Source organism: Choloepus didactylus, chromosome 23 (assembly GCF_015220235.1).
Source record: "Choloepus didactylus isolate mChoDid1 chromosome 23, mChoDid1.pri, whole genome shotgun sequence".
In the NCBI taxonomy this organism is placed as follows: Eukaryota; Metazoa; Chordata; class Mammalia; order Pilosa; family Megalonychidae; genus Choloepus; species Choloepus didactylus.
Window position 1 is genome coordinate 20,778,969 of NC_051329.1, and position 15,025 is coordinate 20,793,993.

The following is a 15,025-nucleotide window of genomic DNA, read 5'->3' on the forward strand; positions in this document are numbered from 1 at the left end:
CTACCCCTTTCTCTCTCTTCTCTTTCTGGGACTCCCACAATGAGTATATTGGCACACTTGATGGTGTCCTACAGGTCTCTTAGGCTCTGTTTACTTTTTTCCATTCTTTTTTCTTTCTGCTCCTCAGCCTGAATTATTTAAATTATCTTGTCTTTGAATTCACTGATTTTTTCTTCAGCCAGCTCCAATCTACTGTTGAAGTCCTGTAGGGAACTTTTCATTTCACTTATTATGGTCTTCAACTCAGATATTTCTGTTTAGTTCCTTTTAAATTTTTTTCTTTTTTGAGATCCTCATTTTATACATTCATTGTTTTCCTGATATCCTTTAGTTATTTCTCTGCATGTTCCTTTCTTTTTTTGAGCATATTGAGGATAATATTTTGAAGTCTGTGTCTGGTATGTCCAAAGTCTGATATTCTTCACTGATGGTTTCTGGATCCTATTTAAACTCTTTCTCCCCCTTCCAGGTGCTCTATTGTATGGCTTAAAGCAGGTAATCCTTTGCCCCAGGTCTCTCTGACTTAATTGTTTCTTACACAGCTTTATCTGTCCCCAAGCTGCTTCTGCCTACAAGGCAAGTTCTGGGAAGGCAAGCCAGAGAGGAGTTTCCTGGTTCAGTTTTTTTGATACTGCCACCCATTAGACTGGCACCAACAGAGGCATCGCATTATGCACATGGGGGTTATGCTGTTCCCTCTGGAATAGGACCAGAGACTCACAAGGGGAGCACAGGCTGGCTCCCCAACACACTGGGGAGGTATGGAGGAGGGGCTTTGCAAAGGTGCCACAAGCTTCTCCTACTTTTCTTTAAAGCTGTGTTTTCTTTTGGCATTTACCTAGTTACTGCAACCCTTTAACAGTTTTCAAGAGTTCTGAGGAAGATGACTGCCAATTTTGGCAAGTTGTTCAAAGATTCTACGGGGGAACAGCACCCTGCAGCATCTTTTGCCGCCATCTTGGTTGACCAGAATCCCCCCTCATTTACTTTTCTTTTATCTCTCTCAAAGGCATTTATGTTCTCATTGGATGTTTTTTTAATCAAACATTGTGAAAACATATAGTGTAGAAAGTGAAATTTCCCCACAATCCTGTCTCCTAAAGATAATGCACTGTTAACAGTTTGAGATACAAACTGTCCGGTTTTGCCCTACATGTTCAGGAACACATATATGTTTCTTTAAACAAAACTATGACCCAAACATTTTACTCTGTAACTCTGTTTTTCTCATATTTAACACACTCTCTCAGACAGCTCTCCATGTCACCAAGTACAGACAGACCTGCTTCATCCTCTTAATATCTGAAATACCTTCCCCTGTATGGCTATTATCCATGGATCCTTGAACAAAGACCATTTAATATAAGTCTTCACATGGAATGCTTCTTAAAGAAAACTGGTAAGTAAAAAGCAAGTTATAGTAACATATGAGATGATCCCACTTAACTTAAAAATAATAAAACAGAAGATGGGGGAGTGAGAAGCTTCAAGGCTCAGTTGTCCCACAGCAGTTCTGAACCAGCAAGAACTGGCAGAAACATATTTCTCAAAGCTCCAGAAAACGGCCAAAAGACTACGGTAACAGGGTGAGCACCAAATCAAGAAAAAGGCTACTTAAAAGCAGTAGGACCCTGGCTGGCCATGCTTCCATCCCTTACAACTCAGTGCAGAGCCAGCCTGGACTCCCAGTGCAGATCCCTGGTCCCAGTTCCAGGGGAGCAGAGTAACCCATGTGCACTTACTGGAAGTATGTACGTCTGGCGGTAGACAGAATCTCACTATCCTAGAACTTGGCCTGCATGTAGAAGGTGGTTCACAGAACTCTCCTACAGGACTGCGGGGAAACTGTTATCTAGGGCTACACATGCATGCCAAGAGAAGACAAATGCACAGAAAGCACCAGAGACGCCCCTATGCTTTGGCCTGCAGCTATTCTCTAAACTCATCGCAAGGATAAGCCCTGAAGGAGAGCACTTGCACACATGTCAGTCTACAAAAACTGGCAATGACGTTTTGTTTTTTTCCTTCTTTTATTTGTTAGCTCCTGGAATTCAGGGAAAGTTCTGTCATTACACTAGCAGGCTACAAACTTAAGGAACAGATGTCTCAGAGTCTAAACTCCAGCAATAAAAATTAAAATATCAAAATGTCCAGGTTTCAACAAAACATTACAAAACATAAAAAGAAACAGGAAACAATGACCCAGACAAAGGAAAAGCTTAAAGCATTAGAAACTATCAACTAGGAGGTCAGACATGGACATTCCAAAGAGTTTTTAAAAATAGTCTTAAATGTGGTCAAAGAGCTAAAGGAAAACATAGATAAAGAACTAAAGGAAATCAGGAAAATGACAGACAAACACAAAGAGAATATCAATAGAGAAATGGAAATCATGAAAAGGCACCAGATCCTGGAGGAGAACCTAAGATGGCAGCTGGGTGAGACCAGGCAAAAAAAACACCTCCTTGAAAAATACTAGATAAAAGCCAGAAAGTGACCCAGAACACCAGTTCCAGCGATGCGCCAGCTGGACAAGGTCTGCTAAATCCACAGGGACCGTGTACTTGGTGAAACCGGTAGTCTGCGTTCGGAAACGAGTGAGTTAGCCAGCTGAATGTCCAGCGGCCGTGCTGCAGTGTAGGGAAACTGTGGGTTGGTTTTTAGAAGCGGATTAGTTCTTTTTTTAAAAAAAAAACAAAAGTGGCTGCAGATACAGCAGTGAGAACCACACAGTGAAACGCGGCAGGAACGGGCTGTGGGAATGCCTCAATATCTGGCGTGGAAGATAGCCTTTTGTACCCCAGCTGCTAACTGTCTAGGAGTGAGGAAGATAGAGGTTAGCCAAAAGGGGAAAAAAACCACACCCCTTGCAGCCATCTTCACAGCAGGCTGGGAATGCTCCCGCCCAGTGCAGGCACCACAGCCCAGAGACGCGCCAAGGGACCCAGTGTGACAGAAAATGTTTCCAGCAACACCTGCACATGCCACAATATCGGCTGTGGACAATAGCCTTTAGTGCATCCACAGCTAATTGTCCCGGAGCTGGGAAGGTGGAGTTGTGCGAAAAGGGGGAAATTAACATGCCCCATTGAGCCATCCTTACAGCAGGCTGGGAATGCCCCTGCACGGCCCGGTGGCCCAGAACTTCCCTTGAGGGCCAGTGCGCACTTGTGATGTAGCAGAGCCTTCCCTCAGCAGAGGCCCTAGAAGAGCCGGCTTGGAAGATGGACCTACTCGGAAATCCCAGGGACCCTACACCAATACCAAGGACTTACGGGTCAGCAGCAGAGACAATCTGTGGCGAGACCGAACTGAAGGTTTAGACTCTTGGAACAGCCTTAAATCTCCAGAAACACCTGGGAGGTTTGATTATTAAAGCTGCCCTGCCTCCTTAACTGCTCAGACACATGCCCCACATTCAGGGCAGACAGCACCAACAACACACCCAAACTTGGTGCAATAATTGAACCCCACAAGAATCAGACCCTCACACACCACAAAGACAAAGTTGAGGAGAACTGACTTGAGGGGAATAGGTGACTCGCGGAAGCCATCTGCTGGTTAGTTAGAGAAAGTGTACACCACCAAGCTGTAGATCTGACAAATTAGAGACTGGTGCTTCAATAATCCTTCATATCCTAAAAGAACCCTATCGAGTAAAGCAAATGCCAGGAGGCCAAAAACAACAGAAAACTTTAAAGCATACGATAAAACCAGATGATACGGATAATCCAAACCCAAACACCCAAATCAAAAGATCAGAGGAGACACAGTACTTGGAGCAATTAATCAAAGAACTAAAGACAAACAATGAGAGCCTGGCACAGGATATAAAGGACATGAAGAAGAGCATGGCACAGGATATAAAGGACATGAAGAAGACCCTAGAAGAGCATAAAGAAGAAATTGCAAGAGTAAATAAAAAAATAGATGATCTTATGGAAATAAAAGAAACTGTTGACCAAATTAAAAAGAGTCTGGATACTCATAATACAAGACTAGAGGAAGCTGAACAACGACTCAGCAACCTCGAGAAACACAGAACAGAAAATGAAAGAACAAAAGAAAGAATGGAGAAAAAAATCGAAAAAATCGAAATGGATCTCAGGGATACGATAGATAATATAAAACATTCAAATTTAAGACTCACTGACGTCCCAGAAGGGGAAGAGAAGGGTAAATGTCTAGTAAGAGTATTCAAAGAAATTGTTGGGGAAAACTTCCCAAACTTTATACACAATATAAATACACAAAGCATAAATGCCCAGCGAACTCCAAATAGAATAAATACAAATAAACACACTCCAAGATATATTCTGATCAGACTGTCAAATACTGAAGAGAAGGAGCAAGTTCTGAGAGCAGCAAGAGAAAAGCAATTCACCACATACAAAGGTAACAACATAAGACTAAGTAGTGACTACTCAGCGGCCACCATGGAGGCGAGAAGGCAGTGGCATGACATACTTAAAATTCTGAGTGAGAAAAATTTCCAACCAAGAATACTTTATCCAGCAAAACTCTCCTTCAAATTTGAGGGAGAGCTTAAATTTTACACAGACAAACAAATGCTGAGAGATTTTGCAAAGAAAAGACCTGCCCTACTTCAGATACTAAAGGGAGCCCTACAGACAGAGAAACAAAGAAAAGAGAGAAAGATATAGAGAAATTTAACAGACATATATAGAACATTACATCCCAAATCACCAGAATACACATTCTTCTCTAGTGATCACAGAACTTTCTCCAGAATAGACCATATGCTGGGACATAAAACAAGCCTCAATAAATTTAAAAAAATTTAATTTATTCGAAACACATTCTCTGACCACAATGGAATACAAATAAAAGTCAATAACCATCAGAGACTTGGAGAATTCACAAACAACTGGAGGGTAAAAATGAGGGGGAGACGAAAACATTCCTGGGTAATCAAAAGCTGAGGGACTTCATCACCAGTAGATCAGTCCTATAAGAAATGCTAAAGGGAACTGTGTAGGCTGAAAGGAAGGGACACTAAGCAACTGACTGAAACCACAAGAAGAAATAAGGATTTCCAGTAAAGATCACATTGTAAATATAAATACCAATACTATGTATTTTTTATTTGTAACTCCACTATTTACTTCCTACAAGATCTAAAAGACATAAAGTATAATGATAATTCAGTGGTTTTGGACTCAATATAAAATACGTAATTGTCCTAGTTTGCTAATGCTGCTGGAATGCAAAACACCAGAGATGGATTGGCTTTTATAACAGGGGGTTTATTTGGTTACACAGTTACAGTCTTAAGGTCATAAAGTGTCCAAGGTAACACATCAGCAATCAGGTACCTTCACTGGAGGATGGCCAATGGTATCTGGAAAACCTCTGTTAGCTGGGAAGTCACATGGGTGGCATCTGCTCCAAAGTTCTGGTTTCAAAATGGCTTTCTCCCAGGACATTCCTCTCTAGGCTGCAGTTCCTCAAAAATGTCAGTCTTAGTTGCACTTGGGGTATTTGTCCTCTCAAGTTCTCCAGAGCAAGAGTCTGCTTTCAACGGACATCTTCAAACTGTCTCTCATCTGCAGCTCCTGTGCTTTCTTCAAAGTGTCCCCCTTGGCTGTAGCTCCTCTTCAAAATGTTTCTTTCAGCTACACTGAGTTCCCTCTGCCCATCAGCTCATTTATATAACTCCACTGATCAAGGCCCACCCTAAATGGGTGGGGCCACACCTCCATGGAAATATCCAATCAGAGTCATCACCCACAGCTGGGTGGGGCGCATCTCCAAAGAAACACTCAACAAAATCTAATCAAAACTGATAACGTCTGCCCACACAAGATTACATCAAAGATAATGGCGTTTGGGGGACACAATATATTCAGACTGGCACAGTAATTTATGACAAGAACTACATAATGGTGGGGAATGGAGGCGTATAGGAACATAGTTTATGTGTCCTATTGAAGTTAAGTTGGTATCAAAGAAAACAAGATTGTTATAGATTTAAGATGTTAAATTTAAGCCCCACGGTAAACACAAAGAAAGTATCAGAGAATATGATCTTCGAGATGAAAAGTAGGGTATGGGTTACGAGAAGTGGGGGAAGGGGCATTGAGGAGTTAATAAGAAATGAGTGTAGGGCTTCTGTTTGGGGTGAGGGGAAGTTTCTAGTAATGGATGGTGGGAAGGTGATGGCATTGCAACATTGTGAATGTAATTAATCCCACTGGTGGAATGCTTGGGAGGGGTTGGAATGCGAAGATTTAGGCTGTATATATGTTTCCACAATTGAAAAAAAAAAAAAAAGACAGTCCAAATACAACTGTATAAAAACGTAGCTTATGAGGGGTGACAATGGGATTGGGAAAGCCATAAGGACCACACTCCCCCTTGTCTAGTTTATGGATGGATGAGTAGAAAAATAGGGGAAGGAAACAAACAAACAGACAAAGGCACCCAGTGTTCTTTTTTTACTTTAGTTGCTCTTTTTCACTTTAATTATTATTCTTGTTACTTTTGTGTGTGTGGTAATGAAGGTGTCAGGGATTGATTTTGGTGATGAATGTACAACTATGTAATGGTACTGTGAACAATTGAATGTATGATTTGTTTTGTATGACTGCATGGTATGTGAATATATCTCAATAAAATGAAGATTAAAAAAAAGAATAAATTAACAGGAAAAAAATAAAAAAGACAGTCTAAATAGATAATGACAATTAAATGCCAAGGATGATCCTGGATGGGATCTGAGGATGGAGGAGAGGAGGCTCAAAGGGACACAGTTGGACATAAGAAAAAAAAGTGAAATACAGAATGTAAGCTTTGTATCAATATTGAATTCTTGAACTTCTTAGCTGCGCTTAACGTGATTGCATAAATGAATGTTCTTGTTCATGGGAAATGTATATGTGAAGTATATTGTTCAAGGATGTGTGCAGCTTGCTCTCATATGTTCAGAAAACAGAACAATACATGATGGAAGATAGGGAGGGAGGGAGGGAAAGAAAGAAATGGTAGAGTGAAAGGATGTTAAAGCTGGTGGATCTGGGGTATCGGGGGAGGGGTTCAGGGTATGCTGGAGTTCTGTGTATGGGATTTGTATTGTTCTTGCAACTGTTCCTGTAAGTTTGAATTTATTTCAAAATAAAATTCAACAACAACAACAAAATAGGAACCAAATAGAGCTGAAGACCACATTAACAGAAATTAAAATTCCCTAGAGAGGTTCAACAGCAGACTGGAGCTGGTAGAAGAATCAGTGAATCTGAGGATAAGACAATTTAAATCATTGTGTCTGAGGAACAGAAAGAGGAAAGAATGAAGGAAAGTGAACAGAGCCCAAGATACCTGTGGGACACTGTCAAGCATTCCAATATACACATTGTGGGGGTCCCAGAAGGAGGAGAAAGAGAAAAAGGAGCAAAGAGAACATTCACATAAATGACTGAAAACTTCCAAAATTTAATGAAAGTCATGAATATATACATCCAAGATACTCAAAGAACTCCAAACAAGATAAACCTTAAGAGACCCAAACCACCTCATATTACAAACAGTCAAATGCCCAAGATAAAGAGAGCATTCTGAAAGCCACAAAAAAGAAGCAAAAAGTCATTTACAAGGGAGCCTCAATAAGATGAAATGCTGATTTCTCATTGGAAACCATGGCGGCAAGAAGGCAGAGGGAAGACATATTTAAAGTGCTGAAGGCATAAAATTGCCAACCAAGAATTCAGTGTCTGACAAAACTGACTTTCAAAAACAAGTGAAGGCAGCTCGGCAGGTGAACTTCCCTTTCAAAAACAAGGGAAGGTTGCCCTCCCCCGTACGTGGGATTAGACTCTCAGGGTTGTAAATTTCCCTGGAAACACAGGATATGACTCCTAAGGATGAATCTGGACCCGGCATCGTGGGATTGAGAACATCTTCTTGACCAAAAAGGGGATGTGAAATGAAACCAAATAAAGTTTCAGTGGCTGAGGGATTCCAAATGGAGCCGAGAGGTCACTCTGGTGGACATTCTTACGCACTATATAGATAACACTTTTTAGGTTTTAATGTATTGGAATAGCTACAAGTAAATACCTGAAACTACCAAACTCCAGTCCAGTAGCCTTGATTCTTGAAGACGGTTGTGTAACAATGTAGCTTACAAGAGGTGACAGTGTGATTGTGGAAGCCTGTGGATCAGACTCCCTTTATCCAGTGTATGGATGGATGGGTAGAAAAATGGGGACAAAAACTAAATGAAAAATAGGGTGGGGGGGGATGATTTGGGTGTTCTTTTTTAATTTTATTTTTCATTCTTATTTTTACTTTTTCTGGTATAAGGAAAATGTTCAAAAAATAGACTGGGGTGTTGAATGCACAACTATATGATGGTACTGTAAACAGTTGATAGTACACCACGGATGACTGTATGGTATATGAATAAATCTCAATGAAACTGATTTTTTTTTAAAAAAAGGGAAGGATTAAGATATACCCAGATAAATGAAAGCTGAAGGACTTCGTCATCACTAGACCAACCCTAACAGAAATGCTAAAGGGAGCTCTGCAGGTTGAAAGAAGGGGACACTAGATGATTGATTGAAGTCACATGAAGAAATAAAGATCTCTGGTAGATATAATGACCAGTAAATATAAGTACCAGCACTGATGTATTTTTGATTTGTAACACCACTTTTTACTTCTTACAAGATCTAAAAGGCAAATGCATAAAATGTACAGACAGATTAATGGTTTTGGAATCATAATGTAAAAATACGCAATTTGTGACAAGAACAACATAAAAGTAGGGGGACAAGGGGTTACAGGAACATAGTTTATGTATGCTATTGAAGTTGTTAAATTGGTATCAAAACTAACAGGATTGAGAATGTGAAATTTAAGTCCATGGTAACCACAAAGGAAACATCAAATATGCAAATTCTAAGAGATAGATAGTAGAATACAGGTTACCAATGGTAGGGGAAAGTGGCAATGGAGAGTTAATGCAAAATGAGCATAGAGTTTCTGTTTGGGGTGAAAGGAAAGTTCTAGTATTGGATGGTGGTGAAGGTACTGCAACACCGTGAATGTGATAATCCCACTGAATGGTATGTTGGGAGGGTCTGGGATGACAAGATACATGCTGTATATTATGTTTCCATAATTTAAAAAAAGAATGAACGATAAACTAAAGAGATAATGACAAACACAATATCTGACACTGGATGGGATCTAAGAATGGAGGAAAAAGGCTCAAAAATACATGATAGGGGCAGAAGACAAAAAATGGAATATAGAATGTAAGTTTTATATCAATGCTAAATTTATTGAACTTGATAACTGTACTTAAGGAGATTAGACAAATAAATATCCTTATTCATAGGAAATATACATCGAAGTACTATGTGTTCAAGGAGTATAATGTGTGCAACTTGCTCTCAAATGTTCAAAAAATAGATGATGGATGGATGGATAGATAGATGGATGTATAGACAGACAATAGATAGAATGATATGGCAAAGCTGGCAAAATGTTAAAATTGGTGGAGATGGGTATCTAGGGGGTGGGAATATGTTAGAGTTCTCTGTATGGGATTTCTATTATTTTTGCAATTGTCCTGTGAGTTTAAAATTATTTCAGAATAAGAAGTTAAAAAAATAATAATAAAACAGAATTGTATGAATGTCTTCATAAAGTATGTATAGTGAAAATGTTAGAAAGAGACCCAGATGCTAACAGTGGTTACATCTGAGGAGGCGAGAGGGATTGGAAAGTGATGGTGAAAGGGACTTTTCTTGTCTGAATTGTTTGAATTTTTACACCGAGCACATTTTCATATTGTACTTATGCAATTCAAAGAAAAAGCTTTCAAACCTGTACCACCGCTATAATACAACATGGGATCCAATCCTGGATTGGATTCTGGAACAGAAAGAGGACATTAGTGGGGAAACCTGGTGGGATCCGAATCAAGTCTGGAGTTTAGTTATTAGAAATCTAACGATGCTAATCTCTTAGCTGTGACACGTGCGACACATTTACGTAAGATGATAATGTTAGGGGGAAGCTGACTGAAGGGTATACAGGTTCTCTTTAGACTACTACTGCAACATTCCTATAAATCTAAAATTATTTCATTAAAAAAATACCCTAAAAAACTTGGAGACCCCAATGGAGACAAAATGGGAGAACTGTCAGTATAAATTTTTTTCTTTTTTTTAACATTGCTAGTATAATAGACATAGTATTTTAAAAGCCAGCTACAAATAAATAAATATACAATTACTTCCTACAATTAACACTGATGATTCAGAAAATCAAAAACTTCAAGAGTACTAAAATTTTCAAAAGACGCCATCTCTCAAAAAGGCAAATATATTCACAAACAGATACTCTGACGTTGTATCTCTGGTATCATTTACAGGCACAACTGATTCATAGAAGCAAGCAATCCAATGTAATGATGCAAAGATCAATGCAAATGATGGACTTCTATGAGTAAAAACGTACACATTTGCTTCAAAACACAACATAGCAATGTATCTAGCTCTTGCGTGTGCCTTCTTAGTGATTATAGACTAAAGCTAATAAATATAATCTGGTAGCCAACAACTGCATAAAAACAACTCCCAGAGACATATATAACAAAATACATGGAGGGGAGGAGCAGCTCACCTGTCTGAAAAGAATTGGGAAGTCCTCGGAGCTCTCGGCCTTCCGGATTCCTTTCCCTCCACCGCCTTCGGAAGCTTTGATCATCAGCGGAAAACCAATTTTTTCTGCTGCCTGGGGGCAAAGGACAAACAGACCTCTTTATAGGTTAGGCAGCTCTCACCACTAAGAAGACAAGGAGAAGGTTCTGGTTCCTTGGCCCCGGCAGGCTCTCTTTTTACCTCCAAGCCCTCATCTACATCTTTCACACAACCCTGGTTGTAAACGTCTTCTGGGACACTGATCCTTTCTCCCTCCTGCAGACGGTCCTCTGTCCACTCCACCATCAGACCTGCAGAATCACAAAGAATGCTGAATCCTTCCATGATGCAGAAACACACGCAGCACGGAAACCACCAAGCTCCCTCCTCACCAAAGCCTCTGCAGGCCTGGGTGTCTGGACCAACAAAACATAGACACGTTCCCTCAGCTTCCAACGGTGGCTTGTAATTGTTCTTAATTGAATGGGAAATCAAGCTTCAGACATTAGACCTAGTCCACCAAAAGCAACCATATTAACTTGAATCCCCCCCCCCCCCAAAAAAAAAAAATCCCAATACTACTATACGGAGTCATATATAGGTGAAATCATTTTTTTCCAAAAGCCCTTGAAGATTTAAAAAACAAAAACAAAACAAACATACTTTCTATTCCAATTTTAAAGTTCAACCTTTAGAGAAAAAAAAAATCTAATTTAATAGGAAACTCCTGAGACTTTTTCCTGTTTATTTTCCTCCTTGGTCCTAGAAATTCCACTTTTAGGAATTTATCCCAAAGAATGAATTAAGAGGTATGTATAGAATTAGCTATGAGATCACCAAGGTTCCATAACTTTTAATATTTTAAAAACTGGGGAAGAAACTGGAAACAAGCCAAATGTGTAACAACAGAGATTGTCAAATGAGGGTCAATCCATATGATGTCATCCCACGTGGGCATTTTAAAGGTTGTGAAGTCTATATATGGACAGAAAGGTATTCATTGGTGAGTAGAAAACAAGTTGCCGACTAGCAAATATAAGATCTCTGTTTTTATAAAAGATATGCTTAGGGCATGACCACAGACATAGGGGACTGGTGGTTTGATGGGTTGAGCCCTCTACCACAGGTTTTACCCTTGGGAATACGGTTGCTGCAAAGGAGAGGCTAGGCCTCCCTATGGTTGTGCCTAAGAGCCTCCTCTCGAATGCCTCTTTGTTGCTCAGATGTGGCCCTGTCTCTCTAGCTAAGCCAGCTTGAAAGGTGAAATCACTGCCCTCCCCCCTACGTGGGATCAGACACCCAGGGAAGTGAATCTCCCTGGCAACGTGGAATATGACTCCCGGAGAGGAATGTAGACCTGGCATCGTGGGACGGAGAACATCTTCTTGACCAAAAGGGGGATGTGAAAGGAAATGAAATAAGCTTCAGTGGCAGAGAGATTCCAAAAGGAGCCGAGAGGTCACTCTGGTGGGCACTCTTATGCACACTTTAGACAACCCTTTTTAGGTTCTAAAGAATTGGGGTAGCTGGTGGTGGATACCTGAAACTATCAAACTACAACCCAGAACCCATGAATCTTGAAGACAGTTGTATAAAAATGTAGCTTATGAGGGGTGACAATGGGATTGGGAAAGCCATAAGGACCACACTCCACTTTGTCTAGTTTATGGATGGATGAGTAGAAAAATAGGGGAAGGAAACAAACAGACAAAGGTACCCAGTGTTCTTTTTTACTTCAATTGTTCTTTTTCACTCTAATTATTATTCTTGTTATTTTTGTGTGTGTGCTAATGAAGGTGTCAGGGATTGATTTGGGTGATGAATGTACCACTATGTAATGGTACTGTAAACAATCGAAAGTACGATTTGTTTTGTATGACTGCGTGGTATGTGAATATATCTCAATAAAATGAAGATTAAAAAAAAAAAAAGATATGCTTAGGGAAAGGGTTGGAAAGCTAGATGCCCAAACTGTAACAAATGTTCGACACAGGAGATGGATCATGGGTGATTTCTGTTTCTCTTTCACACATCTGGTATTTTCTAAGTTGTCTATGATGAAGTCATACAGCTTGTTCAATCATTTAAACATTTTAAATTTAAGACTACAGAAGCACACTCCTCTTGCACCCCACCCCACCCCCAATGCTCACTTCAGCACGAATGAGCCGTGAGGTTCCCCAAGGGAAACACAGGGCCCCTTACCGCTTCCACTCCAGGGCAGGGTTGGGATCTGCAGCGTCTGGGCCACAATGGTGGAAGCGATCTTATCTCCCAGGGCCCACATGGCCTCACTGGGGGGGCCTGAGGGAGAGGGACAGGGAGGAAGGCAAATTCAGGTCAGTGACAAAACACCTGCAGGCCGAGAGCCGAGCAAGCACCCCGTGGCAGGTCCTGGTGGGGAGCTGACTACAAAGAAAGATACTTGGGGCCCAGCTCTCCAGGAGCTTAAAGTCAGGTTGGGGGAGAAGAAGAACGTTAGCCTGCTACGGCATCAGTCAGCTTCCAACCCATTTGGATTATAAACCTGGTTTGAGTTATAATTTAAGCTAGCGTGGCATATTCAGAACTCACTTAGGGTGGCAGTGGTAGGGGGTGGGGGGTTCGTGATGCAAAGAGTTACTCCAAAGAGGCAAGCTAGTGCCTCAAACTGCTAGACTGGGGTCAGCCAACTTTTTCGGTAAAGAGCCAGATAGGAAATATTTTTGCACTGTGGGCCTGACAGTCTCTGTAGCCAGTGTAGGACCAAAGCAGCCAGACAATATGTAAATGTATTCTAATAAAACTTTATATACAAAAACAAGTGGTGGGCCAGATTTGGCCCGTAGGCTATAGTTTGTCAATCCTGGACTGGACCATCAGAGCAAAAACTGACACCTGATGAGAGGTCCAGGTGACTGTCAATTGGGACAGATACTCCAAATGTAATCAAAGTCCACGGGCAGTGGGCACAAGTCACCATGCAGATGGGGAAACTCGGGTGTTGATTTGCACTGAGCTGTTTCATACACAGGCAAGTCTGTGTTGCAAACCTAAAGGTCAAGGATTTACTGCATAAATGATTTACAACAGGGATTTATTGCATAAATGATTCCCCAAAACCACGAAAGGAGGTCAGATAATGTAAATACATTTATAAAGTCAGCAAATACAAATAAAAATCCTGAAATAAACAGATGCCACAAGACGATAAGAATGACGTTACCTAATAAGCAGCAGAGATGGGAGCTCTGGTCCCAAGGGGTCAAGGGCATTCTAAAGGCCAGAGAATGGCCCTAGCAAAGGTCTGGCCTTATCAGAAATGGGATCCCAAACCTACTTAGAAATCTGAATGTGGCTAATGTCTCAGTACTGACAGAAACACTGGCAGAGGGCACTGTCAGTCCCAGCACATTCCAGTGTGATAATGACAGTGGCACCTCCTGTTTCTCGACTTATGTGCCCTGCGACCCCTAGACTCACTTGCTAAGTATGAGGTGGGGATATCAAACTCATCCCCACTTTACAGAGCAGGACTAGAAAGAGAATCTGACCCAGCCAAGTCTCCCATCAACATCCTGATTCCCATATATCTGATGGAAACACACTCTACCTAAGAAAGCAATCTTGTGCTTGCACAGGAGCTCCGGAAGCTTGGGGTTTTCGGAGGCGTGGCCCCAGCCAGCCCACACGGCCTGCAGACAGAGAGAGGCATGAGCCAATGTCCTTCTGCAAGAGCCCGTCTCCAATCATACTAAGGCCCCGGATGGCAGAGTCTCATGGAGCCCAACTCCCCTCCTCTTCCGAACCGAGAACCAAGAATCCCAGAGCTCAGGTTCGCTGTACCCTGCAGGAAGACTCGGAGCGCCCTGACCGATTCACCTGCACAGGGATTCTCTTGGCAATGTCCACGATCAGCTCCACGTTGGCGTAGTTGTTATTATTGGCCCCTCCGGGGACAGGGACATACTGATCTGCCATCTTGATATACTCTGGAATTACACGGGAAGGAGAAGGAAAGAACGGCTGAGAGACGCACAACAGCTGCAGAACACCTGTGAGCTGGGACAACAAACGGCCATGCAGACGATCACTCTGAAACGATGCGGCAACAACGGACAAATGCGTACGATCATTTGAAGAAAACCAAATTATTTCAACTATTTGAAAATCTATGTGCCTCTGGACAAGGCCTGGAAGGAAACAAAAGACAGAAGCTACCTATCAGGACAGTGGAATTAAAGACGAGTTTTGATTTTTTTAAAAAATCTGTATTTAAAGTTGACCTTAATATTGTTTAACATTTCAATCAATACAGTGTCTTGATTTTTAAATATTCATGCTCTTTAAGTCAGAAATTCCACTTCTAAAAA

The 15,025-nt window shown here is 41.1% G+C and overlaps 1 protein-coding gene across 5 annotated transcripts in view; it reads right to left on the bottom strand.

Annotated features, from left to right (window-relative positions):
* The window catches only part of ACACB (acetyl-CoA carboxylase beta), a 166,513-nt gene that overhangs the window by 82,709 nt on the left and 68,779 nt on the right, over window positions 1-15,025 (bottom strand). For all 5 annotated transcript variants that reach the window (XM_037816975.1, XM_037816972.1, XM_037816974.1 and 2 more), the window contains 5 exons: window positions 14,535-14,644; window positions 14,266-14,347; window positions 12,879-12,977; window positions 10,875-10,984; window positions 10,657-10,767 (listed from right to left, as the gene is read on the bottom strand). In XM_037816975.1, the coding sequence (XP_037672903.1) occupies window positions 10,657-10,767; window positions 10,875-10,984; window positions 12,879-12,977; window positions 14,266-14,347; window positions 14,535-14,644 (512 nt within the window). The remainder of the gene's footprint in view (window positions 1-10,656; window positions 10,768-10,874; window positions 10,985-12,878; window positions 12,978-14,265; window positions 14,348-14,534; window positions 14,645-15,025) is intronic.